Genomic DNA, 27,260 nt, shown 5'->3' with positions numbered 1-27,260 from the left:
CGGTCAGACCCTTTCTCCTCTGCAAAGCTGTAATGATGTTGCTTTTTTGTTTAAAGAAAAGTCTTTCTCCCATTCTGACTACTGCCCTGACAGTGTGCTACTGCCACTCTGTACAGAGCTGGCTCTGCTTTGATCTTCCATGCTGGCAGCTCTGAGTCAGCCAGGTGCCTTTTTTTCCTCCTTGGTTGCTGCTGCAGTGCACAGGCTCACAGAATGGAACATACATATGCATGTATACACTGATTTCACCTATTCATTCTCATTTATATCTACAGCACAATCTCTTAACAGTCTGGAAGGAAGCATCAATGTCCATTTTAACTTTTAAACAGATTGTTCTGTCTAAGTAGTTCTAAAGAACTGTTTGTGACTATGCAGTCTTTCTCTTTACCACTGACAGTGAGATAAGCCCCAAGTGTTGGTGCACATAAAGGTACTAAAACTAAGTCTCATTAAAGTTAAATCATGTGTTTTCCTGCCAAATGATTTTATTCTCATATCTCAGAAAAGGATCAAAATGCTGATGTAGTCTGCTATTAAACTGAGGTCATATTTAGCTTAAGTGCTTTAATAACTGAGAGATTAGGCCAACTTTCACAGTACCTCAGTTGCAGATGTCTGAGGAGTAGCTCAGCAGCCTGCAGTTGCTGTATCTGTCTTCTTTTGTTTTCTGTGCAATGTTATTCTCATTTTCTTTTCAACATTTCATGATATCACTACCTTCTTTTTCCTTAATTGAAGATTTTTGAGTGGTCTTTCCTGTTTTCAGGCTGCTGGTTTACATTAATTTCCCTTTTGCACTTCTTTCCTTGCCTCACCTATTTTATTGTATTGTAGAAGGTTGCTTTGAACACTCTGTTGCCTAAGATGTCCAAAGTAATATACTTCAGTTCTCAGGAGTCTGGCTTTAGTGATGGATATTTGGTAAGTGTCTGAGATGTTCATATTTGGGATCTTGGCCTATTGTTTTACTCAAGGGCACAAAGACATCTAAGGACTGGTGGGTCTCAGGCTGTGGCAGGTTTGAGTTGTCTGGTTTACAGGTCATACAAAAGAATGATAATATATGAAATTGCCCTGTTGCAAAGGGCAATTTCATATATTACTTGGGCTTTTAAGTTGTTGCCATTGTTTGACCCCAGCTGGCAACTAAGTGCACTCCAATCCCTCCACTGAGTGAGGAGGAGAATTGGGGGAAAAAATTAACCTGATGAGTTGAGATGGGAACAATTTAATAATTGAAACAAAATAAAATATAGCAGTACTAAATTACTATAATTGTAATGAAAAGGAGAAAGAGAGGAATGAAGTGATGTATCATGCATTGCTCCCCACCCTGTGATGGGTGCCCAGCCCACCCCCGAGCAGTGATGGGCCCCTCCCAGCCGACTCCCTCAGTTTCTGTGCTGGGTGTGCCCTCCGTGCTGTGGAACATCCCTCTGGCCTGGCCAGGTCAGCTGTCCTGGCCATGCTCCCCCCAGCTCCTTGTGGAGCTCCTCACTGACAGGGCATGGGACACTGAAAAGTCCTTGACTCTGGGTAAACACCACTTAGCAACAACCAAAACAGCACTGTGTTATCAACATGATTCCCATGGTAAATCCAAAACAGCACTAACCAGCGACTAAGAAGGAAATTAACTCTATCCCAGCCAAAACCAGGATAGTTGTATGTTTCCTTAATTCTAGATGTGCTGCTGAATGTTCCAGATTCTGTGCTGGTCTCGTCTGTGTTTTTCAGAACTTGGTTATGGACTAGCTTGCTTTCAGTTTGTCCACAGATCTTGGTTACAGCTTGCTTAAAAACAAACAAAAAGTAGTATAGCAATGATTACTCAGCTTTTTCTTCCATTTACACTAACTATTGTTGTTTTAGCCTTAAGGGACCTACCTTGTAATTTGCTGTGAGAGTGAGATATTGGGTGAGAAATTGTTCTTCATCCTCAAAAAAGGATTTTTCTGTGGCTTTGATTAAAGTGCTGAAGCAGGAGTTGAGAGTAAATTATGCAGAGTACTTGAAATATTAGCAATTATGTTCTAATCACTTTAAGTAGAGGATAGAGCTGACAATATTTGCCAGCCAAAGTGCATGTTGGAGACAGAAGAAATTTTTCATTTCCAGTAGGCAGACCATTAAGCTATTAATTAGGTCTTGTGTGGTTTTTTTCCCCCACTTAATAGAAGTGAGGATTTTTCTGAAGCACCACAATTACCAAAATTTTCCACGTTTGGTTACAATGGAGGGGAGATAAGTATCTCCAGAGAGTGAAGCTGGTTGAAGCTGAGAGCCCAGCCAAAAAAAAGGGAAAAGCTCCTTGAAGGCATGTTCAGTACTAAGTGTTGCTGACCTCCTGACTTGCTCTCTGGGAAGGAGATGACTTAGGGAAAAATGTTATGAAAAAAAATGCATAACAAAAGTCATATCTGTATGGGAAAGGTTCTGTATGGTAGCAGGCGTGCTGTCATACACCATGACTGTGCGAGTACTTAGCCTTAGAATCGTGTGCTAGTGCAATAGCCGAGACTTCAAAGAAGTTCCTGCTTGTCCATAGGAAGCTGATGAAATGGAAAATGCAACCAAAACAAAGCTGTTGACACGGGGATGTATAAATACTTTGGGCTGCACAAGAGAATTTTCTGGCTAAAGAAATGGAATAATGTAGCTGGAGGGACAGGCCCATGTCAGACAGCAGAGCTGTTGTAATTACTGGGTTACACTACAAACTCCAATTCTCTGGGCTAACAATGCATCCAGAGGGGTTGAAAAAAAGGAAGGTGTAGATGTATGTAGGTGTGGGGAAATTTTGGTATGGTGGGTTTTTTTGTTTGTTTGGATCATTTTGTCTCATGTTACTCACCCTTTGAATCCTGGTGCAGGGCTAGCATGGGAGGAAGGATGGCAGAGGAGTACAACCATTTACACTTTCCTGTTTGGATTTCCTTAGTTCATACTTCTGCTTTGTGGCAGAAATACCACCAGCAATTAAAAGAAAAATATTATGCTTTTTCATCTGTGTTGAGTGGGAACTATCAAAATTTCTCCTTTTGGGTATTGCTGGCACATAGCTAATAATAATATTCGCCTCCTTTTGGTTGAAGAAATTACTGGCAGTTCTTTCAATCTCCCTGCTCTGGTAGGGCAGGGAGAGCCTGGCTGCTGGATGCGAAGAATCTGAACCCTGCTGGAGATGGAGAGCCCACAGCTGCTTGAACCCGGAGGATGCTGTGTTTCAAATAAAGAAAATGTGTAGCTAGCAGAAAAAAAAAAAAAAAGACTTCTTAAATTGTGAATCACATTTTCAGGAGTTTTAAAAGCCCATATAGCCTTCTTCCTGAAAAATTTACTTATAGTTGGAATCTGTTTGTGGGCATAATTTATCACTGTCCTTTGCACCCTGCCAGATTCAGGAGTTTGGGGAGAGCTGTGGCTGCTCCCTTTCGGCACCTGCTCTCCGGTAATGGGGGAGCCCTTGGAGCTTGCTGCTCTTCCCAGTATCGCTCCTCCAGGCGCCCTGGGAGCGCGGGGCGCCCTGCGAGAGGCGGCTTTAGGTCGCTAACAGCGGCCGCCGAGGCCCCTCGCTTTGTTGTGTGGCTGAGTGACACCGAGCTGGTGACGCTCCCCAGGCATCTGCTCCTGTCCCTAACACGGCCGGGCCTTCTGTCACCACCGCTGACAGCCTTTAACCCCTGCCCCGGGGTGGGGAGCGCCGGGACGGAGGCGGCAGCGGCTCGGGCCGGACCTTTCGGAGGCGAGCGGGCGAGCGGGGGCCGGGCTGGGCGCCGGGGCCCGCCGGCCTGGCTGAGGGGTGCCTGGCAGGGCGGGGGCGGCCGGGACACCAAAATAGGAGCTGTTTCTGCGGCCCCGCTGCTCCCTCCGGCAGCGGCTCTTCCAAAGACGGTCAGGGGCCGCCGCGGGCTGGGAGCTCCCGTGTGCCGGGCGGGTCCGCAGCCGGAGGGCGGCCGGGCTACGCGGACAAAGCGGCGGGAGCTGCGGGCGCGGCGATGGCCGCGGCCGGGCAGGAGGAGTACGCGTACCTCTACAAGGACTCCGCGCACCCCGCCGGCTTCTTGGAGGCGTTCCGGGCGTTTTACCTGGACGGGCTGTTCACCGACATCACCCTGCAGTGCGCCTCGGGGGTCATCTTCCACTGCCACAGAGCTGCCCTGGCAGCCTGCAGCAGTTATTTTAAAGCCATGTTCACAGCCGATATGAAAGAAAAATCCAAAAATCAGATCAACCTTCCCGGGCTCAGCCATGCAGTACTGGAAGCTCTCGTGAATTATGCATACACATCACAGATCCAGATAACAAAGAGAAATGTCCAAAGCCTACTCCAGGCTGCAGACCTGCTCCAGTTCGTGTCAGTAAAGAAAGCCTGTGAGCAGTTTCTGGTAAGGCACTTAGATACTGACAACTGCATTGGGATGCACTCCTTTGCCGAATATCACGATTGCTCGGAGCTGGAGAAAGAGTCCAGAAGGATATTGTTATGGCAGTTTGAAGAAGTGTGGAAGCAGGAGGAGTTTCTGGACATTGGCAAGGAGAAGCTCTCTTATATTCTCTCCAGGGAGAATCTCAATGTTCAGAAAGAAGAGGCAGCCATTGAGGCTGTCATTAAGTGGGTGACACACAACGTGGAAGGAAGAATTGAAGACATCTGTGAAGTGCTGAGCTGCATCAAATTAGACTTAGATAATGTGTACTTAAGGTCAGCTTTAAGCCTGCAAAAAAAATGCCGACTCAATGACAGTAAGATAAGGTCACTCATATATAATGCCCTGAACCTCAATCCCAAAGGTCTTTCCAGAAGATCCACAGCAGCCATGTATGTAATTGGAGGATATTATTGGCATCCCTTATCAGAAGTGCATGTTTGGGATCCTTTAACTGATGCATGGGTCCAGGGAACAGAGATGCCAGATCACACCAGAGAGAGCTATGGGGTCACCAGTTTGGGACCAGACATATATGTAACAGGAGGTTACAGAACAGAGAGCATTGAAGCTCTTGACACCGTGTGGATATATAACAGCGAGAGAGATGAGTGGACAGAAGGCTGCCCCATGCTCGATGCCAGGTATTACCACTGCGCCGTGTCCTTGAGTGGCTGCGTTTATGCATTGGGAGGGTACCGAAAGGGAGCTCCAGTCCAAGAAGCTGAGTTTTATGATCCTTTAATACAGAAATGGCTTCCCATTGCAAACATGATCAAAGGTAGGTAAACTTTTGTATAGGGTCTGCCTCCAATGTCAATTCTTTAGTATTTGCCATTTTTAAGTGCCATGGAAACATTTAGGATTTGATCCAAAATCTAGAGAAATCCATGGGAATTTTCTGTTAATGTTGGTGGGCTTTGGTTCAGGTCTTCACTAGCCAAATAACCACAACCATCCAAATGCTATATTGGGCTGTGCCATAGAACAGCGGGTAGAAACGTAAGTGGTAGTCTCAGTTTAATTTTGCCTTTTTCATGAGTAAAATTTCTGTTCAAATTAGAAAGAAATCAGAAAACTACCCAGGATAAGAGTCCAACATTGCGGTGTGATTTCAGGGTTTACCTCAGAAACCCATTCAGTACACAATCAAAGAGCAAGCTTCAATAAAGGGACTGTATTATTTTTACATATGATTTTCCATGCAGTCATTTACAAAGGTGTCATAATTTAAAACTTCTTGCATGGAGTTCCCTCCTATTTCTGTGTATCATCTGTTCGGGATTCTTTGTTTAATCTTTAGTACGAGGATAATGAAAAGCACTAATACCTGTTTCTAGCAGCCAAAGTAGTGATCTACTAAAAATGTATGAATCACAGCCTAACCAAAGGGTATTAACTCTGAGATAAGCTCAGTTGGTGTGAGCCTGGTGCTAAATAATGCCAGGGTCACTGGTTTGATCCCTATATGTGCCATTCATTTAAGAGTTGGATTTGATGATCTTTCTGGGTCCCTTCCAACTCAGACTATTCTGTGATTATTTTGTAACAGTAACAACAATACTACAGTTTAACATTTTATCATACATTTTTATAAATGAATGCAAATATTTATAATTAGATATAAAAATTTAAGTTAATGCAACATAATATTTTTCTATGTACAAGAGAATTTTTGGATGTATATGTAAAAGAAAAAAAGCAGGCCTTTACAACTTTCTCCATTGTTTGTATGTTTTCCTCAGACATTGCTACTATTTTCTTTTTATTTCCTTCGAAAGTAGAAATGCTATGTTAATCCTATGAGTTACACATTCTATGCAGTTGTTTTGCCAGTTTTTATAAGTGTGAAACTAAGATGCTCAGACCCCCCTTTGCTTTATTTCATTTTGTTGTCCTAGAGACAATTTTAGAATGGCTTCATTCTGTTTGTGTCCTTGTATATACAATAGCTTAATTAGTAATACCATGAGAATGACCAAAAGTATCAGAAAAGATACCCCAAGACACTGAAGAATCTCTACTCCCATTATCTTTGCTCTTGCCATCTAAGTGATTTTTTTAACAACTCTAACTTAGTGAAACAGAGAAACTAATTGCCTATTCCAAAATCAGTGAGACCATGTGACTTTACTTACTGTCTAAAAATCCTGTGAACTATTGGGTGGCCATATTATGTGCAATATATATTGGTTACTGCAATTTTATTTAGTCATTCTTGACTTTTGCTGATATCTTCATAAATCTGTTTTATTCACATTCAGTTAAATACTTGCAAGCATATAGTGTTAATAAATATTACCAAATCATTTGAAATGGGGTTATGGATGGAAGAGGCCATGGTTATTGCGTGCAGTCTGAATGCATGTTTGACTTTCACACTGTGAACAGGAGTTGGAAATGCCACTGCCTGTGTCCTGCATGAAGTCATCTATGTCGCTGGAGGTCACTATGGGTACAGGGGAAGCTGCACCTATGATAAAATCCAGAGATACCATTCAGGTAGCAATGAGTGGAGTATAGTCACCACAAGTCCACATCCAGGTAAGTAATTTCTCTAACAAACATAGAGCTTGATTTGATTACTTGTACTTGGGAGTCCTTAAGCCCAGTTAGGGGCATATTGGCATATTGGCATATTCCTAATTAAAAAAAGAAATGCCTGTAGGGCAGCAAGGGCTGTTTCCAAACTCTGAAAGTGGAAAGGAAGACCTTCTTCACGTATCTGTTCTACAGAAATCACTATATAAACACCGAATTAATGAATGTCCACATTCTATTAAATAATATAACTTTCTGTAAAACCTAACTATGCATTGACATTTGGCAAAAACTATTTCTATTAATTTTAAAAGGGTTTTCTCTATGTTCTACATCTGGTAACTAAGATTTTAAAGCAATTTTCACTGAGTACTGGTGCTGTAGTGTAGCAGAAAATCTTGAGGTGTCTCCTGAGCTCAATGAGGACATTCAGCTGCCCTCAGTGGTGCCCAATGTTTGTCATGTACTTGCAGTTGAAGTTAATGTTATCATGCTGAGTTGTACTGTATTCCTTTCTTTCCAAAGAATATGGATTGTGTTCAATTACGTTACAAAACAAGATCTATTTTGTGGGTGGACAGACCACGATCACTGACTGCTATGACCCAGAGCAAAATGAGTGGAAGCAGATGGCTCACATGATGGAGAGAAGGATGGAGTGTGGCACGGTGGTCATGAACGGATGCATCTATGTAACAGGAGGATATTCCTATTCCAAAGGAACATACCTGCAGAGCATTGAGAAGTATGACCCTGAACTGAACAAATGGGAAGCAGTGGGTAATCTTCCCAGTGCTATGCGGTCACATGGCTGTGTCTGTGTGTATAATGTGTAAGCATTTCATTTACATCTTGCTGTTACAGAAAACAGCAGATGCAGTATTCATAACAGTACTGATTACCTCATGAGGGGTTGTCTAATACAATCACTTAATGCACATTGTTTATAACTAGATATAATTTGTTCTCATTTTAAACAGCTCAGAAACATAAATGTGGTAACAAGATTTCCATATATTTTTCAGTCCAATCATTCTTTGTCATGGAAGTTCTCAAATTGGTCTAATACTTTGTACAGCAACATAGGAACTACTGTGAAAAATGGATTTGCTTTTGTTAATCACTGGATGAAACTATGACTTGGTGCTAAGATGAGTAAAGCCAAACAAAATACAGTTCTAAGGACTACTGGCCTTAAGATGAAATCTTTGTATTCTGAAGGTAGCTGTAGAAATGGATCATTGACACAAGCTAAGTGTATGGTGTATGCAGAGCAATATCACTGGGATAACCAGGTTATCAGATTCAGAAATGGGCATTTACAGGACGCCTCTAACTCTACCTTCAAGTGCCAAAGCAAAAAAGAGTTTAGGCTAAGAATGAGGAAAGAAATGTTGGTAATTGCCCCAGAGCATGGGCCAAAAGCATGCACTAGTTTTCCTGAAGGAGAAGTAAAAGAGCATTTCTCTTTGCCAGTCTCACACTCTGTTCGACATTGCCAATGAGAAATGAAAAAAGACTCTGCAAGGCTTTGCAATGGGATCTTTGGCTGATGCACAGGTATTTGTAGTCTGGGTGTTTTTTGGGGGGAGGGCTGTTCAGAGAAAAGCCTTAATGTGTTAACTCTTTTTTTATATCAATTCAAGATGTGTGCCTGTGTGGAATGGAAGGAGGAAATGAAAGAGACTGGAAAATTAACATCCACCTGAGATTCAAACTTCTCTATTTTGTATAATGCCATTTGATCTTTTCTAAACTGTGACTTGAACAAAGGTAACAACTAAAGAAACTTGTCAAAGTATGTTATGCATGAAGAAAAAACATGATATATAGGATCGATTTATTTATTATTTCTCTCAAAGCTTAATATGGGATCTTCAAATTCTGTGTAGAGAGTAGATTTTTGTAAAGTGATTTACTGACAAACAGATCACACTCTGTGGCCTGACAGTGGTGATCCAAACGAAGAAATGCTTTGGGGAACAGAGAAGGCTCTTGTAGCACTGATCCCCCAGTCCAGTTTATAAAATGACTGCAGAAAGAGCTGTTAGAGATTGATGTGAGAGGCAGGGACAACACAGGGCTGCTGTAGGGTGTGGTGGGAACTTCCCACACCAGCACTGCCATCTAAAAAGAAATGTAGGTTTTATTGGATTTCTCATATACAAATAAAGGGCTTTTCCAAGCAGTAAGCTCTGAGTTTATAATATTTCTTTGCGTGATCGTAAGCATTTTCAGCTTTTTTAAATTCTTTTGCATTTTTATGCTATTTCTGACTTGCATTTGACTGCTGGTAGCAGGTGGCACTCATCTCTGGCTTTGATGTGAAGTTCTGTGGTGTATATGTACAGTTATTTTTTTGATATTTTCATATGTTGCCTCACTATGTCATAAGGTTGTGTGTGTTCAGTGTTTTGCTGTTACCCATCTCACTGAGATCTATTTAGGGATCCCATGTTTAAAGACTCTAAAGAGGGGTAGAGAATTGAACTCCGAGGCTGTTTGAAATGCGTGGGCCAAGCAGGTGAGCAAGAGATAAATTGAGTTTGTTTCTCCTGGAAATCTCCACAGCTGACAATTGCTCAAGGGCAGGTGGGGATTGAAAGGACAACATCACAAGAATATGAAAGTGATCTTTGTATTGAATGAAACCACACTGAACTCAATGTGTTTATGTAATTTTTCAGTGCAGATTATGAACCCATGAGGCTTCATGTTTGTTGAAAAATACAAGCATAGAAGAGCTGCTTGTGGCCTTGAGGTTCATTCTGGTCTGTATCTTGTCACCAACAGTCATGAGTCAGTGAAAGCATCGAAGAACAAAGTGAGGACTAACAAAACCAAACCCCTCAGCATCCACTTGCCAACTGCTTGCAAACCAGGTGCGTGATGTTGGTGAAAGACAGTGCTGGGGATTCCAGGGCTGGGGCACCGGCACAGGAAGCTGGACTCTGCCTTGTGCCCCTGGACAACCTGCAGGCAAGCAAATGCTGCTTTTTGGCCTGTGTGTTAAGTGCAAATTGGAGAAAAAGCCTTTAGTTCTCCACTGTCAGGAAAGGGTTTGTTGGTCTGGCATAAATAAAAGTCAAAGAAATTACTGCTTGGTACTTCAGTTGAATCCTAATTTCTTAGAGATTTTCAATGCATTAGAATAAATGGAGAGAAGGGTAAGTTCAGACTAATGGTTAAATTTCAACTGGTGCTATTTTTCACAATAACCTACAATGCCCTTTTAAGTTAACTCATGTAGCACATCCCAAGAAGATGTGTTGCAATCAGGTCTCGGGCACAGGCAGGAACATGAACTCAGCAGGAGGAATAGGATTCTGACCCCTGGTCAGCAGCCTACGAGGAATCTCTTGGCCATCTGTGTAGTATGTTTTTAGAAACAGTTGAATGTAAACACTGAATTATTGTGCTATTGGACCTGTACTGTGGTAGACACTGTTTTACTGTTTCACGTCTAAACTAGAAAATGAAGTAATATGGAAGTCAAATCAATTGTAAAGTCAATACTATTGCTGAAAATTTTCAGTTCTGCGATTCCCCTGTTTGTAGCATTATAGATACCCACAGTACATCTGTAGTGTTTAAGTGAATGTTTGCAATACTTATTAAATGTGAATATACCAGTACTGTACAAATTCAAGTTGTCAGTTTTTGTTCCCAGCGCGCAGGAGCGGTGACAGAAGGGCTGACCGGGCGAGCACAATCCCCCCGTTCCCGGCCCTCACGAACGCGCGCGCTCCCGGCGCGGGGCGGGGCCGCGCTGTGGCCCCTCCCCGCCCCGGAAGTGGCGCGCTCGAGGGGCGGGCGGGTCGCGGGGGCTGCTGGGCTGCGCGGCGCCGACTCGCGGTTTCTGGAACGGCGGAGCGGGGCCCGAGCGCGCAGGTTCGTGTGCGGCCGCTCCCGGCGGCGCCGCTGCTCGGCCGTGCCCCGCCGGGCCCGGTGCTGGTCCTGCCGAGGAGCGCCGGACCGCGCCGGGGCAGGGCTGGCGGCGGGGCGCGGCGGCCGGGCCGGGAGGGAGGGAGGGAGGCAAGGAGGGTTCCAGGAGCAGGGGAGCACGTGCCGTCTCGGCCCGGCCGTGCCGCCGCCGCCACCGCGGTCGCTTCCCGCCAGCAGCGCTTCCCGCGGCGCTCGGTGCGCGCTGCGGGGCCCGGGCTCTGCCGGGGAAGCGGAGCCGGGGGCAGCGTTCCCGCTGCGGGGAGCCGGGCCCGGCCTGAGGGCAGCGCTCCCGCTCCTGCCGGGCAGAAGTGTCCGCTGGGCGGGAGGCTGGGCCACGGCGCCCCAGGCTGTCCGGCTGTGTGTTGCCGCTGCAGGCATGTACAAGCGTCGACAGCAAACTGATGCTCTCCTGGCACAGTTCAGGGAACGACATTTCAATTGCTTAAAGAATTCTAAGAATTTTTTTCTTACATTGCACTGATTCTACTAAAAAAAAAAATCAGTTAAAGTGACCATCTGTGAAAATGTGTGGCTGTAATTAATCCTTACCCTTAAATAAAAACCACGCTCAGACCTCTTATGCAGGGATTCCTGAAGGAGGCACAATATGAGTACAGATCCATGTTATCTTAACGGGAAAGCTTTCTTTTTAAAACAAAGCCTTTCACTCTATTACAGTAACAGCAGAATAATCAGCCTGCAACTAAACTTTGTCTTGAGCTAGAAACTAAATGCCTGGTAAGAGGAAAATCTACTTGGGAGTTCTTGTGGCATGATCTAGCTAATACAGTGTGGGATCTAATTCGGGGGTTGACTGTAATTGTTTATCATTTAAACCTAATGACTACTTGCTTTATTTTAACCTGGTTTTTTAATGTTTCATGTGGTATTGATACAGACTTTTGGCATATGGAAGGAACACGTCAGTATAGTTTATTAAGAAAGCCCTTAAAATGTTTTGTAGGATTTTGCATGCAGTTCAGACTGTGATTGCTGTTCATTGGAGCTTTTTATCAGTCATCACTGCTGCACAGCAACTGAAAACTATTGATCTGGAAGTTGTTCTTGTGCCAAATGACTGAGCTAGAGAGTCTGAAGTGAGCATGTGCATGTGCAAAGGCTAGAATTTCCCTTAAATTAGAAGTCTGCTTCTGCTTTTGTTCTAAATAGGTTAGAGCTCAATCACTGAACTGAATTCCATGCATGGCAAGTTTGAGTCTTTCTTAGTCTTCCTTACTAACACTAAGTTTGTTACTTGCAGCTGAAAGGATGCTTTTTAAAAAAAAACTTTTCCATGTGTAAGACTTATTTTAAAGGACTTGTCCTAAGTCTTGTGTTCGATCATGCTTTTTGGTATTAACCTTGAAAACACTCTAAGGAAGTAGACTTGGTTTCTTTCTCTTCTTGACAGTGAAGCTGAGCCTTATGTGGAAATTGAGTTTTTGGTTTTGAGTTTTTTGGTACCTGGGCTGAGGCAGACTGGGACAGCAGGCAGAGACTGCTCTGTAGGTTGCCATTAAATTAGATCAAATTTGGTGTAATGTAAAATAGAACACTGATTTCTCTCACAAGGAGGGTGCTAAGACAGTACCAGCACCTGAATGGTGGTGAAGCATTTGTCCGCTCTAGTCAGGGTGGCTCATGTGGGACATCTCTGAAATAACTGCAACGCTCAGCTTGGGTGCTCTGGCCTGGGTTTTGTAAAGTGCTTTTTTAATGGATCACACTCAGCATAGCTGGCAACTACCACTTGCTGAAATCATGCTTTAAAGAGTGTTACAGTGTTAGGTACAGGTGAAAGCACAGCACCTTTCAAGGCTGTAAGTGCTGAAGAATTACAGTTAAGTTCCAAGGCTTGAATGTGGCTTTGAGATCAGGAAGAGGAGGAAATGGCAATACTGCAGACTGCAGTAAGCTGAACAGTTACTGGGGAATTAAACTACTAAAATAAGAAGAGGAGGCTGCTAACGGGGCATTCTGCTGAAGAACATAATTTCCTGTAACAAGGGCACCTCAGGGGAGTTTTCCCTGCTTCTGTGTTGCCAGTCATTTAGATGCTCTGAAAGATGTTACTGCCTGCAAGTAGCAGAAGGTGTATGGTCAAATCTCCCCATAAACTGTGCAAGACATGAGTGCAAAACCATCTTTGCCAGCAGCCTTTGTGATCACAGATCTATGAACTGGGGTAATACAACCAGGAAACCTCTTTAACTTCTGCAGCTGGATTTAAAAAGTGTGGAAGAAAGAAGAAGAAATCTCTGCTTCATAGTTCAAAACTGAATTCAATCTAATTTCTGACAGCTTCATAAAGCTACATTTTTTCTCAAGATTTTTTCTCAAGATTAATCTTCACACTCTATCCTTATCTTAAAAGCAACTGGATAGAAAATGTTTGATCCCAGTTAATTTTCTGGCCAGTAGCTGCTTTTGTAGTGACTGCATCTGATGTACTGGGATTATACACTTGCTGCCAGTTAAGTAAAGTTACTTCCAAGTTAAAATGTCTTATGTTACAAAGATACTTGATTCATTATTGAAGCAGAACTGCAGTGAAGACACATTTGTAAGGGAGAGAAGGAGACATCTTTAGGATGTGTCAGTAAATGCAGATATTTTCATTCCATCCTCCAGTAAGTTCTGTGAACTTTCCAAAGATTAATCACGAGGCAGAAACTTCAGAAACACTTTCTCATTATACATGTGTAGGAATTGAACATTTTTGTTATTGATTGCTTTGCCTAGTGATGAGAGGTTGGATTTGACTTAAAAAACAAATGTTGTTGGCTCTCAGTTTCGTTGTTGTTCTAAACTGAGGATATGTGCCTAGAAAAAGGTATATAACAAATAAGGCTGAGAAGTGCCAGCATTTCCTAAATTTTATCTTGACTGCTGAATGCCAAATGCTGCCCTAACAACCAAAGTGAGGGGATTTTTTTTCCCCAGTTGTTTCATAGTTTCCTCTTGGAGTTCTGCAGTCATGTTAGTAGTTGCTTCACAGACATAAATGTATGGCTAATGAACTTGGCTGTTACCTTATTTAGATGAGGCTGCAGTGAAATGCAATGCTACATGAATGTAAGTCTGTAGAAAATACTATTCAAAACTTAGTGCTTTTGGTCTGTATTCTCTTCAAAACAGCTGGTGAAAATGGCTGAAAATGGAAATGGTGAAAACATGTCTATCTTGGAAAGCAAAATCTGTCAGCAAATTGAGGTGAGTTCAGTTTATAGTTTGGGATCTGGACTGAGGTGTTTTGGGGGCGTTCATTGGCAGGGACTTGGCTAACTGGAAGCTAACTTTATTGGGAGTTAGACTCAAGTCTTCAGCTCTTTAAAAATGTCAGAAGTCTGTAATAGCTATTTAATACTTTAGGATAGTCATAATTGTAATTTAAGTTGGAAGCTATGCTTCTCTAGAGTTGCTTGTAAGAACACCATTTCAAAATAGAAAAGGTTTAATTTGCTAGCATTTTAGGTGCTATAGCAAGTGAATCATTGAACAATTTATTACCATGTTTGCTGGGGTTATTCTACATGTGCAAATAGGAGAAGAGTGAATTTTAATTCTGTGTGCCTCAATTTTTGTGGGAAAAAAATCCTCCTCCTTGGGAATCTCTGCTGGTCAAAATAGTAGCACATTGCATAACTTGCTATTATGATTTACTTCTTTGTAATTTATTGCTACAAATTACAACTAAACTTATATGCCTACTTTGGATTAACTCTTTTTTTCTTAAGAGGCTTGCAGGGTTACCATACAACAAAAAACCTGAGCCCATTGCTTTAAATGTCATGTAGAACAAAACCACTTTCCTGAAGGACAAAAACATAGCTGCATGCCCATTACCATATGGAGCCATTATTCATATATAACAAACAAACAAAATGTGGAGATTCCTCAACCTCTACATTTTGTTGGTTTGTTATATATAAATAGTTGACAAAAGTAGACTTTTGGTAATGTGAGTTTGAGATGTACTAGAGGAAGAGGTAGTGTTGTAAAACTTGCACTGACTTTTCAAAGCACCACGATATTGGTGAAAATATTCCAGCTTACCTTATGGTTTCAAGTATTTGACCTTTGCTAGATGACTGCAGGGAAAGAATCTGATTAACTTGTCTGTCTTGAAGTGAATTGTCTTCCCATGCCGGACAAGATCGAAATAAGAACATAATAACTAAAATTAAAAATTAAATAATGATTTCTTTATCTTAGAGTGTTTTCTCAAATGAGACCTAGAAATTCCAGTCTGTGTGTATGATTTTTCAGTGTGCATATACCATATTCTTGCATACATACTCCTTAAATAAGGAGTACAACCTGGATCTGCTGATGACACATTTGACTTCTGACTCTGCTAAGCTTGATCTCTTGGTAGAGAGGGTGATAAATGCTTATCATGTTAACAGAAAAAGCTTTGCTCCTTTCCTAAACAAAATTGCAATCTATTTTTGCCTCATTAATGCCATTGGATGAAGAACTGTTTTGGTGTGGGGTTGGTTTCTGGTGATTTTGTTTTTACAGCTTACACATTGCAGCTAACTTTTTACAAAGTATCACATTAGAGCAGGAAGTAATAATTTCAGAATTCTCAATTGTTCAGATTAATTAATTAGTTTTCGTATGTCTTAATCTACTGCAATAAGCTGTTAGATGAAAATGAGATTTTAAGACTGAAAATTTAAAGACACATCTCTCTTTCCTCCCCTTCCCCCTTCCTTTTTGCAGTACTATTTTGGCAATCACAATCTACCAAGAGACAAGTTTCTAAAGGAACAGATCAAACTAGATGATGGCTGGGTACCTTTAGAAGTAATGATCAAATTCAACAGGTAAAGCAAAGTACAACTAATGTGGATAAAAGATTAACTTTCAGCTACCTATCTCTATTGGGGGCCAAGTGTTCCTGATGTGCATTTACTTTTCCCATCTCTTTTTTAACATCTGGCTTCAGTTTTGCCTGTGTATTTGTAATAACCCCTGTCTGCTTACTCAATAGGTTAAGTCGTCTTTCAAAAGATTTTGGTGTTATTGTAGAAGCACTTAGAAAATCCAAAACTGGTTTAATGGAAATAAATGAAGACAAAACTAAAATCAGAAGATCTCCAAATAAACCCCTTCCTGAATTAAATGACCAGTATAAGGCTGCAATTAAAAACAGATCTGTATACGTTGTAAGTAAATTTTTCTCTACTTTGTGCTGTCCTGCATGACTTTAATTAACACGTACTATAGAAGTTATAATTTTTAAGAGTCACTTTGTGGCATATAATTGAAGCTCATTGCTATCTTGCAGAAAGGCTTTCCACTAGATGCTACTCTTGATGATATCAAAGAATGGCTTGAGGATAAAGGTCCAGTTGAAAATATTCAAATGAGGAGAACATTGCAGAGAACGTTTAAGGTAATGATGAACATTTAGCCCTGGGGCAGGGATCCCTCCTGGACAGCATTCTGTTCAGTTACTCTAACAATATCTCTTATCACTTAACAGGGCTCAATATTTGCAGTTTTTGATAGTGTTGAATCTGCTAAGAAGTTCACAGAGATACCAAATCAAAAGTATAAAGACACAGAGCTGATAGTACTTTTCAAGTAAGTCCACTTAACTGGTACATGAACTAACAGTGGTCAGGGGTGGATTTAACAAGAACCAGGCTTGGCCTGAGAAGTGAGTTTTTCATGGCTTTTGGAGACTGAGACTTAGCATCTCAGCTTGGAAAAATAATTTCATCTGTTTCACATCTATTATAACAGAGTATTTTAAATTAACCTATATTCTGTTGAAGGGAGGAGTACTGTACAAAGAAGAATGAAGAAAGGAAACAAAACAAAGTAGAAGCAAAAGCAAGAGCTAAACAGTGAGTCACTGCCAATCAAAGTGTGTGTCTTGCTTGCCTGACCATGCTTGAACTGACTCATAACTAATTTAACTTTTTTGCAGGGAAAAAGAAGAAAAGCAGAAACAAGCAGCAGATGCTGAAATGGTATGGGTTTCTTAAATCACCTACATTTTATAAAGCTAACATGGAATATTCTGTTTGAAATATTGTAATACAGAACACTTTCTAGAAAGTCACTTCAGCTTTTACAACTAACTTACAGTAAGAGTGTTTTGTCATGGTGTTTTAATATTATTTTCAATAGGCTAATTTTGTTTAAAGGCTCATGTTCTGAATTTACATTATTAGACATGTTTGTGCATTCAGAGTGTTCCTGAATGCACTACTGTGAGATGATGGTTGTTCTATGGTATTTAAAGGATCCATTAAGGATTTCACCAGTATTATATAAATTTTTAACCTATCAGCCTTCAGAAAGCTGTTTTGTAGAATTGAAAGAGTGTAATTAATATGGGAAAAAAGTCCTAAGTTCCATATAAGTGTATCACAGTAAGCAAAGAAAAAGGAGGGGACACAGACTGTACAAGACCTGGACATCAGCAGGACTAGGTTATGTAGGAAAAATGCTTGAATTACTGTAACTTCAACTGCTTGTTTACCACTAGTATGTTTAACAGGGTTGAGGGGGAATATGAATATTCAAACTTGACTCTTCAATGATAATGTGGGGGTTTTTAATTGAATTTAGAAGTCTCTGGAAGAAAAGACAGGATGTCTTTTGAAGTTTTCTGGTGATCTAGATGATCAAACGTGCAGAGAAGACCTCCATGAAGTATTTTCTGGTCACGGAGAAATCAAGTGGATACACTTTGTCAGAGGTGCAAAGGAGGTCAGTAATCTTAGACAAGGACTTAAGATTTCAGTATTGAAGTTTGAAAATGGATGATTAAAAGTTTGTTCTTTTATGTTATCGAGTAAGTTATTGTCTTGTGAAATTGCAGAATATTTAGAGAATTAATTTTTTCCCTTCTTTCAGAAGAACAGATAAAGGTTCCAGCCTTGTTAGTTGAGAAGGTCAAAACTAAGAATGTTCATTAGCACAGTCTGAGGGCTTTGCTTCAGTCTAGTCATGTTATACAATCATACAAAAGTAATGAATTTGCTGAGGCACTCAACAGGATATATTGTTCGTCATTCTAGCTGAATGTTTTTGCAGTAAGATTAAAATGAAAATACCACTCTTCTTTTAAAGGGAATTATCCTATTTAAGGATATTGCCAAAGAAGCTCTGGAAAAAGCCAAAGCAGCACATAATGGAAACTTGCAGCTCCGGAACAAGGATGTTTCATGGGAAATACTAGAAGGAGATGCAGAGAAAGAAGCTCTGAAAAAAATCCTGGAAGATCAGCAGGAGTTGCTGAAACAGAAAACAAAAGGTTCTCCCTCCACTTATGAATTTAAGCCTTTATAATGTCCTAGAATTGGTGGATGAAATTCACTATTAAGTAGTCGATATATACTACAGACTGACCTTAACTGTAAAGCAGCCTCTGCAGCTGGCCAGTTAAGAGACAAATGATACAAAGTTCCCGATCTTATGTCTCCAACAGGGCGCAAAATTAAAGGAAAAGGAAGAGGAGGAAAGATACCTCAGGGTGCACAAAAAGGAAAAATACAGTTTCAGGGCAAGAAAATAAAGTTTGAGAATGATGAAGAAGATGGTGAAAATGATACTAAAACAGGTATGTCATTCTGTGCACTTGATGCAGCTTATTCAGTACTTTTACAGAAAGTAGCTCCATGTACTTGTGTTTCACATTTGGTTCTGCTTTGTGTCATTTCTGCCCTCCTTACAGTATCTGCCTTAAGAGTCTTATGCTTGATTCCTTCCACAACTGTCCAAAAAGCATATTAAGATAATTACGATATAGATATTAATTATCTATATAGGAGTATATAGGTAAGGCTATACTGCATGGTTGTGTAAAACAACCATGCATTGAAACATGGTGATTGTCAGCAGCATTACACAACTGGACAGACTCAGTCTCTTGAGTGGTGCTTTTTTTTTTCCTTTTAAGGATATGAGAAGATTTAATAGCTCAGCCTGTCAGTATTTAGCTGGGAGTAGAGGAAGAGCTGGGTTTTAGTTAAGCAGGTGCTATATGCTCCTGTTTATTCCATATAGCACCTGCTTAACTGAAACCTAGTGACCCCTACTCCTGGTAGATTCTATTCCTTCATTTTCTTACCTGCCCTCCTGCTGTGGAGTTAAGACAGGGGTGAAGCTCTTCAAATGGGGCATTCTAGAACATCTGAAAGCTTTAGTGACAGTAATAAGCAAACCCTCTAGTGTAGCTGTAGATAACTGGGACTCAAACTTACATGGTGGGAAGAGTTTGGGTTTTTTCAGATTTCAGGCAAAGCTTTCCTTTATTCTAAATGACTACAAATTCAATCTTGCAGAACCAGCAAGTCCCAAGAAGAGACCACTAGAGGAAACAGAAAAGGAAGAACCTGCACCAAAACAACTGAAAACAGAAAATGGAGATGGCAATCAGTAATAGTCAAATAAAAGAATTAAAAAAATTAGTGGTTTTATTGTTCCATTTTCAATAGATTTTAAATACATGCCTCAGTTCAGGACTTTTTGGCAGAAAATCTAATGAAATCCACTTCAATGTCAACCTACAATTAGAGAAAAGTTTCATTTTATTGGATTACAGCTTTTTTGTTTTGTTTAAGAAGCATGCTTACTGCTGACATAAAACCCTGGACAACTTTTCTATTTATAGTTTTGTTTATACTGTCACATCTTCTCAATTTTTCTGGCATCTTATTCAAATGTAAAAGGTTTTGGACTTTGTAATCTTGTGGTTATGTTTAATAGCAGCTGGCAATAAATTCAGAACGTAAAACTGCTTTCTACTGAAGCCTGGTTAATATAATGTTTCAACTGTGAAGTAGCAAAGATAAGGACAGACTTAAATAATTTTAAGTTCAAGTCACCAAGAGCGTAGTCAGCAGCTGATTAAAGCTTCTGTTTGCTGCTCAACTTACTAAACAGTGTTCCAACTATTGCTTACTGTCCTCTCTCCTTTCCTCATGCTAAGGGATGGGGATACATGGCTTCCAGGCCAGCATTCAGTAGCAAGGAACTTGCTGTGGGCTTTAGGCTGCCATACTGTGGGCCTGGACTGTACCTTTTACCAGTGAGCACCAGTTCCTCCTGCTGCCCCCAGGCTGGCTCTGAGATAATGCTACTGCTATAATATCCTTGTTACTGTGGCCTTCAACACTGCATCCACTCTGGTCTGAGCTGCAGAGAGGACTGAGCTAAGAGTTATTAGGAGTTGAGTCAAGGAGGCTGCCCTTAGCTTTATCACATCTAATTGCAGTGCTACTTTAATCTTTGTGTAGAGCTTTGGCATTATTGATGCTTTTCCCTGTTCAGCTACAAAATGGAGTAACAGCAAGGATGTCACTGAATGCTGTGACCATTCTTCATCCAGTACATATGGCCCTAAAACTTAAATTTCATTAAGGAGAATTTATTTATCTCAGCATTTTCTCAGTTATGTTAGGTTTTATACTTACTGATTTCTTCTTATGGAACTTGTATGATGCTGGTAAGTCAAACCTAAGTTCTGTGAACAGTATAAAGAATACATGTTAGATTAGGATGATAATCAGTCACTTAAGCGCTACAGCCATGTGCTTCTGTTTCTAATGTCTGCATCTGCTGTGGCCTATCATACCTGTTTTATGTCTGCACTACATCATGACTAAACATTGAAGCGGTCCATATCAGACATTTAAGTGGATGGCAGTTGTGTTTCAAGCACTTGTGCAACTTCACATCTCAAGTTCTATGACTGTAAAAAGCATCTGGTTAGCAGAAGATGGGAAGATACTTAACTGGCAAAAATATTCAGGTGGCTAAGGACAGGATGCTTTTTTTGTGTGTGAGAACTGACCTGTGTTTCACTTGTCTTTTTCAGCAACATGCACTTTGAAGCAGGAAGAGGTAATTTCTGTTTGAAAACAAAATCTAGTCCAGGAACAAACCTAATTCTGCACAGAATAAGTATTTCTCAGAGCTTTATTAAGTGCCTGCTTGTATTCTTGCCAGGTAGCAAAAAATTTAAAAAAACATTTTAAAAGTCTGCTAAAAAGAGAAAGACCCGTGTCATTTCTGTGTTAAATCACACCTAAATTTATCTTGGGCTGTTATGACTGGCTGATAGTGTTAGAGATAATGTATAAAACCAAAAGATATTGGGTTTTTTTCCTGTTAAATATATATTACCTGCTAAGACTTCCATCTTCACTTCCCATTCTGCTGCTTTCTTTTGAATGTGCTACAAGTAAAAATGAGCTTTTAAAATTATCTGTTTTATAAGCATCTACACCTCTGTACTTAATAAGTCTCCTGTGCTTTTGATTTTCATGCCAAAGCGTTAGATCACATAATTACCTTGATGTATGTGAGATTGCCGTTATTTGATGTAATTAGTATTTATCCCAAACATACCCCACAAAGCAGTTGACAAAACAGTGAAGCTATAAACATCTATATAGCCAAATATTTTGTTGTCTGGTTAGTTCCTGCCCTACTAAAATGAAGAACTTACCTGTCGTGTTGAAGTTTTGTGAAGGGAATATACAGCTGTTTTTGCCATTTGTAGAGCAGTTTTCAGAAAAATCATATCAATTCCTAAAACCATAATGAAATTATTAGAATTGTTAAATGGAAGTGCAAAGATCTGCTTAATTTTTTCTGGAATAATAGCTACTTGAGAAACAGCACTGAATACATTAAGGTACAGAAAGTATTTCTAAAACATACTCAATTGCTTTTAATAAAATAAAGATGATAGGGATAGGAAATATCTAGTATTGTTTATTTCAAACCCCAGTGACTTAGTTACAATGCTGAAGTTGCTAATCTTAGGAAGCTGATTCCAGATAAACAAAACATTAAGAAATTAGAATATAAACAATATAAACTATTTAATAAACAAGGGAGTTGTTTCATTGAAAGCATTTCTCTTGCTGTTTCATTTGTGATAATTTCTAACTGAGCTTCACAATTACCAACCTTTGTTATGCTTGGTACCAAATGGAGGGTTCATAATAACTGTGTCAAAAGTATCTGACATGCTGTCAGATAAAGAACAGATGTCACACTGAACCATGTTGACATTCGTGAGCTCAAAGTCTTCAATATTGCTATTAAATATTTCCAGTGCATCTGCATCTATGTCAAGGCCCACACAGAATCTATTAAGAGAAGTGGCACATATTAGTCTACAAACTAAAATGCTGTTTAAATTCTACAGTAAGGGATCTGTGTACACAACTTGTTTTCTCTAGGAAATGTAACGAGCATACATAATACATTCAGTGCTGATAAAAATGCAAGCACTTCTCTTGCCCCTTCTCAGGTATAAATCTAAATTTTGTTAAGGGAGTTTCATATGTTCATTTAATGCTTCTGGGGAAAGCAGATGATTTCCAAATTAATGACAGCTGTCCATCACTTTCACAGTATGAATGGCTATTGATAGTCAAAACTTGGTAAATATTAGCCTGATTATGCACCATATTATAAACCTGAAATGTTTTAGTTCAGCAGTGCTATATTTTAATCTTACTTTCTACTTTTCTATGCCAGAAAGAAATATAACCAGAAATATTAAATACTTACCCTGCTCCTAACATTGCACTTCCAATGCTGAGCATGCCACAACCACATCCTAAATCTGCAATTGTTTTGTTTTCAATATCATCAAAAGTATTGTGAATTGTATAAAGCATACATGCTGGGGAAAAGAAAACCCAAACAAAACAGGTCAATGATACCAAATATGTATGTGATTAATCAAGAAAAGCTGTTTCTGCCTTCAGGAAACTCTTAATTTTGCATTAGAAAACCCCTTTAGTTAAACTGATATTCTCACTGCCTGTAATTCTCTTTTTCATTTATATGTGAAGAGTCAAAAACATTTTGACAAGTCACAAACCGTGGATTTTTGGTGGAGAGATAGAGCTCTGAGTATTGCTTGTAGAAAAAGTATGCCTCTAAACTTTTTTTGGGGAAAAACAATAGAAGGATATAAAATATGGAAAAGAGCATAATTAAGGGTATAGATGAGCATCTGTATATATACTTTTGCTGGTTTTGTGGGTCATGACATAGCTCCATTTCAGCTTCTACAGTTACAGATTAAGATTGCCTCTATCACAACATTACCTATTAGATTAATTAATTTGATTTTTGGATTGGACATTGTCTTAGGTTGCATTTTTCAAACGAAGACAGACATTACCAGAGTACTACTATACACATTCCTGCTGGATATACTTTCTTAACTACTTTCAGCGTAAAGCCTTCAGACAATGCAGTAGAAAAAACTTTTTGAATTAAAAGTGTTGATGAAATAGTAAAAGAGGAAACAGTGGTGTGGGTCACCTCTACCTGCAATATGAGGTCTTGTTGGATACTGTTCAAGGAGTAGTTTTGGATTTTCAAAAGTATCAACTTGTTGAAGACAGCTTTCCAGTTCTTTAAGCTTTAATTTCTTCATGTTTATGGTTTTACTAAAGAAAATAATGTGTAATCAGTTACAACAATATAAATAAACCACGTATGATCTTAAATTATTTCATACTTAAAAGCCCCTGGTACTCTTCAGCATCTCCTGGGTGTTTTCCATCTCCTGCCGTTTCCCGGGACGCAGCTGGTGGCGCACCGATGATGGGGAATACCCGGGCGGCTGCAGCCCCGCTCCTCACTGGCTCCCGGAGTTCAGGCACCGGGCTCCGCTTCTACAGCCCGGGCCCGCCCGCCGCCCGGCCCTAAGCGGGGCAGGAGCTGAGCCCCAGCGACCGCCACCACCTGCACCGTCCGCTCGGCCCCAGCGCCGTCCCCGCTCGGTACCGCGCCCACTCACCGCAGCTCGGCCGGGCCGCTCCGAGCGCCACCGCGCACTTCCGTCTTCCGGCGCGCCGTCCCGCCCCTTCCCGGGCTGACGGGCACCTGCGGGAATGAAACGGCAGGGAGCTTCCCCGTGTGGCGTTAACAAGTGCGAGCTTTGGTCTCGTTTATTATAAACACGAGGCATTTTATTGCAGCCTTACGTGTCACCGCTGAGCGGTGCCTGTGAAAGCGCCAGGGACACACCTGGCAGAGCGGGCTTTCTCGGTGGTCCCGCTCCTGAGTGCCCTTAGGGACAGAACAAGGAACTGGAATTTTGCCGGCGCGCTGGGAAAAGCGGTCGTGGAGAGGAGTAACATTCACCTGGAACTGCAGCGCGACACAAGCCGCCAGCAGACCGGCAGCCGTAGGAAAGGCAGGCAAAGCCAGAAGTGAGGCAGCTGCCTTGAGGCCCGTAGCTGTCGGGTAGAAGGTTACTCCCATTTAGGAATAGATTTTTTCGTATAAGGCTTTCCATTGCACAGTTGAAAATCTATTTATCAAGGTTTAAAGCCGCCGATCGGTGTGCGAAACACGATAACTCGCATCCACATGGGTTCTCTCCTGGTCGCAGGAGAGGTACGCTGGTACCTCTGGGCGCGGCTCTGCGGCCACCCTGGGGTGCGGTGCTGCCGCCGGAGCCCGGCGCTGCTCTGCTCCCACAGCACAGCTGCATCAGCAGCGAGGGTAGAACCGCCGGCCCGAAGCCTCAGAGGTGCCTCCCACATTCCCCGCAGTTGTTCCTGCCCTCAAAGCCGCCACCACCTGAGCCCGGCGAGACCCTTGTGGTCAGGATACACGGGCTGCAGCGGGGCGTCTCACGGCAGCCGCTTCGCTGCATGCACGGCTCGGTAACAAACGAGCTCCGCTGCCGTCGGGGCCGCCGGCCGGCCCAGGTGTACCCTCCACGCTCCTCGCGGCTGCCGGGACCCCGGGAACGTGAAGTTTCGGGCCGGCGGGCGGCGACATTTCGTGCGGCGGCGGCGCGGGGCGCGCACCTGCGCGCTGGGAGGGCGGCGGGAGGGCAGGGGCGGAGGAAGAGGAGGGTGGTGTCAGGGGAGGGGAGAGGCGGTGTCGGGAGGGGGGCGCGGGCGGCGGGCAGGGCGCCGGTGCCGCGGCTATCGCGAGAGGGCGGCGCCGCGGGGCGGGGAGCGAGGGCGGCGGAGGGATCGCGGACCCGGAGCCCGGCGCGGCCGTAACGGCCCCTCGGTGTCCCGTCATGGCGGGGGCCGGCGCCAGCAGCAGGGACAAGCGGGAGACGGCGGCGCGGCTGAAGGCGGCGCTGGGTGGCGAGAGCGGCGCGGCGGCGGCGGCGGAGCTGCGGACGCTGCTGGAGCTGGTGCTGGCCCCGGCGGCGGGCCCTGGCGGTGGCGAGGCGGCCGGCGAGGCGCTGGAGTGGTGCCGCTGCCTGCTGTCGGGAGGGGAGCCTTGGGACAGCTTCGTGCAAGCCGTGCGGGCCTACGACCCCGCCACGCTATGCGGCCTGGTTTGGACCGCCAACTTCGTGGCCTACCGGTGCCGGACGTGCGGGATCTCGCCTTGCATGAGCCTGTGCGCCGAGTGCTTCCACCAGGGCGAGCACGCCGGGCACGACTACAACATGTTCCGGAGCCAGGCGGGGGGCGCCTGCGACTGCGGCGACAGCAACGTCATGCGGGAGGCCGGGTGAGCGCGGGGCGGCCGCGGCGGGGCGGGCGGGCACCTGCCGGCGGGGGCGGCCCCGCGGGCGGCCGAACCGTGCCCGGGCCGGGCCGGGAGCGCGGCCCCGGCCCGCAGCCGCCCTGAGGAAGGGCAGGAGGTGAGGCCCCTGCCGCCTTCCGGGCCGCCTGCCTCCATCCTTGGCTGCGGCTCGGACCGCGGGCTGAGCGAGGAGTCCGCCGGGGTTCGGCAAGGTGGCTTTGTTGATGTGGGCGTGCCTTTTTTTTAGGACGCTCGTGCGAACCTTGTTGCCCTTGCACCGAGTGCCAGCCTTCAGGGAAGTTGATAAGGCAGAGTGCATGGGAGGCAGTACCTGTCAGCTTCCAGCTAGCAGCCTTGGCCTAACACAGCTAGCCGAGAAGTCAAAATACTTTGGGACAGCATGTGAGCAGATAAGCCAAAGTGAACAGATTGAGTAAGAGGGACGCATTTTTGTGTGATTTCCCAGTCTGCAATTCATTTTACCACCTTAGCTTTAAATCAAGGAATGTGGTAGCCCTTGGATGAATACAACAGGGCAGGTTTTTGTGGAAGTCAAAGGTCTTTTCTATTCTGACCTACTGGAGGCAAGACTGAAGTGCCTGGTCAGAAGAAGAGGAATCGGGTACCTCGTTAAACCCTCCTTTGTTCTCATATGTACTCAATGGTGAAAGGAAAAATCAGTCAACCAGTTACTGGATGAAGGTGATACCTAGCCAGTAAACTTCAAATTTTACAACTGAGTGTCTTCTGGAGCTCCCTGTGTTCCTGTTGATTCACCAGCTAGGCAAAGGCTTCACTAGATGACAGTTTGCAGGGCTTGAATGAGGATTCTCTTCTGACAGACCTTCTGGAATAGTCTGTCTTGACTGTCTTAGCCTGGATGACATGGTATGCTGTTGAATTCAAATTGTGGCATACCTAGCAGAAAACACGAGGAACATAGAGAAGTTTTAAAACATTTTCCTTGGTTATTTTCTTGGTTTTGCAGCTTTACAGGCTATAACTCTGTATCATTCACTCAGCATATTAAGAGTCCTTCTCTTTTTGCATTCCTACTTAGAGATTTAATGACTTCTTCTTTTTCTGTTTCTTGAATGTTGTTGCCTTGACTCCAATTCTTTGTGTCTGTATAATCACTGTTCTCCTGCTGCAAGCCTTGAGGTGCTTTTCTCACCTTTTCTTTCTCTTGCAATCTACCTTCATCATTTATTCATTCTTTTTTGGTGGACTCTTTTCTTATTGATGGACTTACTCCAATGTCAGAATTTTCTTCCTCCTTTTGTTTTCAGTAATCTAAATGGTTTCAAGTTGCTACTGCTGAAGTGATTCTTTCTTTATCAGTTCTTCTTCAACTTGTGGTGATTCTGCTTTCCTCAGCATCACTGAAGTAAGAGTTTCCATTGATCTTGAGAAACAGGAAAAAAAATTAATACTTCTTCCACTGTTCATTGTGGAATAGACTTAGGGCTCCTCTTAGTGGCAGGATTTTAACAGAGCACACACAAATTGAGCTACTTAGGGTGAATACTAAAATGACTTGTGATGCTGTGCTCATCCCAGACTGTATAGCTTTCACAGTTGTCTTTTCTTATTTTGAACAGTTTTCTTCTTGAGGAAATCTGGTTTAATAAAGAAGAAATAAAAAATGCTCTTAAATTTGCAATGTAAGCACATGCAAACCCCGAGGGAGTAACAATCTCATTTTTGTGTGCCCTACTTACTACTTTTAATGGTAGAATTTGAGAGTAAATTTTCTTGTTTGTGAGGTAGGTCCCTTCAGGAGTTTTGGTCACTAAAGCTAAAGAATTGCTGAACAAATGAATAATATTTGTTCAGAAA

General features: G+C 42.6%; 4 protein-coding genes across 10 annotated transcripts in view; 3 read left to right on the top strand and 1 right to left on the bottom strand.

Moving 5' to 3' along the window:
- The first annotated feature begins 53 nt into the window (after window positions 1–53).
- KLHL23 (kelch like family member 23) lies at window positions 54–8,159 on the top strand. Its single transcript, XM_071434943.1, has 3 exons — window positions 54–5,214; window positions 6,825–6,977; window positions 7,500–8,159. The coding sequence occupies exons 1-3, from the start codon at window positions 4,002–4,004 to the stop codon at window positions 7,808–7,810; spliced, it is 1,677 nt and encodes a 558-aa protein (XP_071291044.1). The 5' UTR covers window positions 54–4,001; the 3' UTR covers window positions 7,811–8,159.
- A 2,648-nt stretch (window positions 8,160–10,807) lies between these two features.
- Window positions 10,808–19,684, top strand: SSB (small RNA binding exonuclease protection factor La). The gene is made up of 12 exons (XM_071434945.1): window positions 10,808–10,865; window positions 14,058–14,132; window positions 15,648–15,751; window positions 15,919–16,093; window positions 16,216–16,323; window positions 16,414–16,514; window positions 16,709–16,780; window positions 16,864–16,906; window positions 17,511–17,651; window positions 18,015–18,198; window positions 18,373–18,504; window positions 19,229–19,684. The coding sequence occupies exons 2-12, from the start codon at window positions 14,067–14,069 to the stop codon at window positions 19,324–19,326; spliced, it is 1,224 nt and encodes a 407-aa protein (XP_071291046.1). The 5' UTR covers window positions 10,808–10,865; window positions 14,058–14,066; the 3' UTR covers window positions 19,327–19,684.
- METTL5 (methyltransferase 5, N6-adenosine) lies at window positions 19,343–24,888 on the bottom strand. Of its 4 annotated transcripts, none has more exons than XM_071434952.1 (8): window positions 23,719–24,888; window positions 23,244–23,365; window positions 22,473–22,587; window positions 21,864–22,045; window positions 21,397–21,479; window positions 21,072–21,123; window positions 20,360–20,409; window positions 19,343–19,450 (listed from the first exon to the last, which is right to left on the bottom strand). In XM_071434952.1, exons 2-8 carry the CDS (start codon window positions 23,350–23,352, stop codon window positions 19,403–19,405), a joined length of 639 nt encoding a protein of 212 aa, XP_071291053.1. In that variant the 5' UTR covers window positions 23,353–23,365; window positions 23,719–24,888; the 3' UTR covers window positions 19,343–19,402. The 4 variants fall into 4 exon arrangements, with proteins under 4 accessions (XP_071291053.1, XP_071291054.1, XP_071291055.1 ...); XM_071434953.1 differs by having other exon boundaries at window positions 24,066–24,888; XM_071434954.1 differs by lacking the exon at window positions 21,072–21,123.
- The window catches only part of UBR3 (ubiquitin protein ligase E3 component n-recognin 3), a 97,466-nt gene continuing 95,065 nt past the window's right edge, over window positions 24,860–27,260 (top strand). For all 4 annotated transcript variants that reach the window (XM_071434942.1, XM_071434941.1, XM_071434940.1 and 1 more), the window contains exon 1: window positions 24,860–25,406. In XM_071434942.1, the coding sequence (XP_071291043.1) occupies window positions 24,961–25,406 (446 nt within the window). In that variant the 5' untranslated portion in view covers window positions 24,860–24,960. The remainder of the gene's footprint in view (window positions 25,407–27,260) is intronic.

This window comes from Agelaius tricolor, unplaced genomic scaffold (genome assembly GCF_023055355.1).
Source record: "Agelaius tricolor isolate 1412-34295 unplaced genomic scaffold, bAgeTri1.0.p SCAF_10, whole genome shotgun sequence".
Lineage (NCBI taxonomy): Eukaryota > Metazoa > Chordata > Aves > Passeriformes > Icteridae > Agelaius > Agelaius tricolor.
The sequence above is the reverse complement of the archived record's forward strand: the minus strand, read 5'-3'. Positions and strand labels throughout refer to the sequence as shown.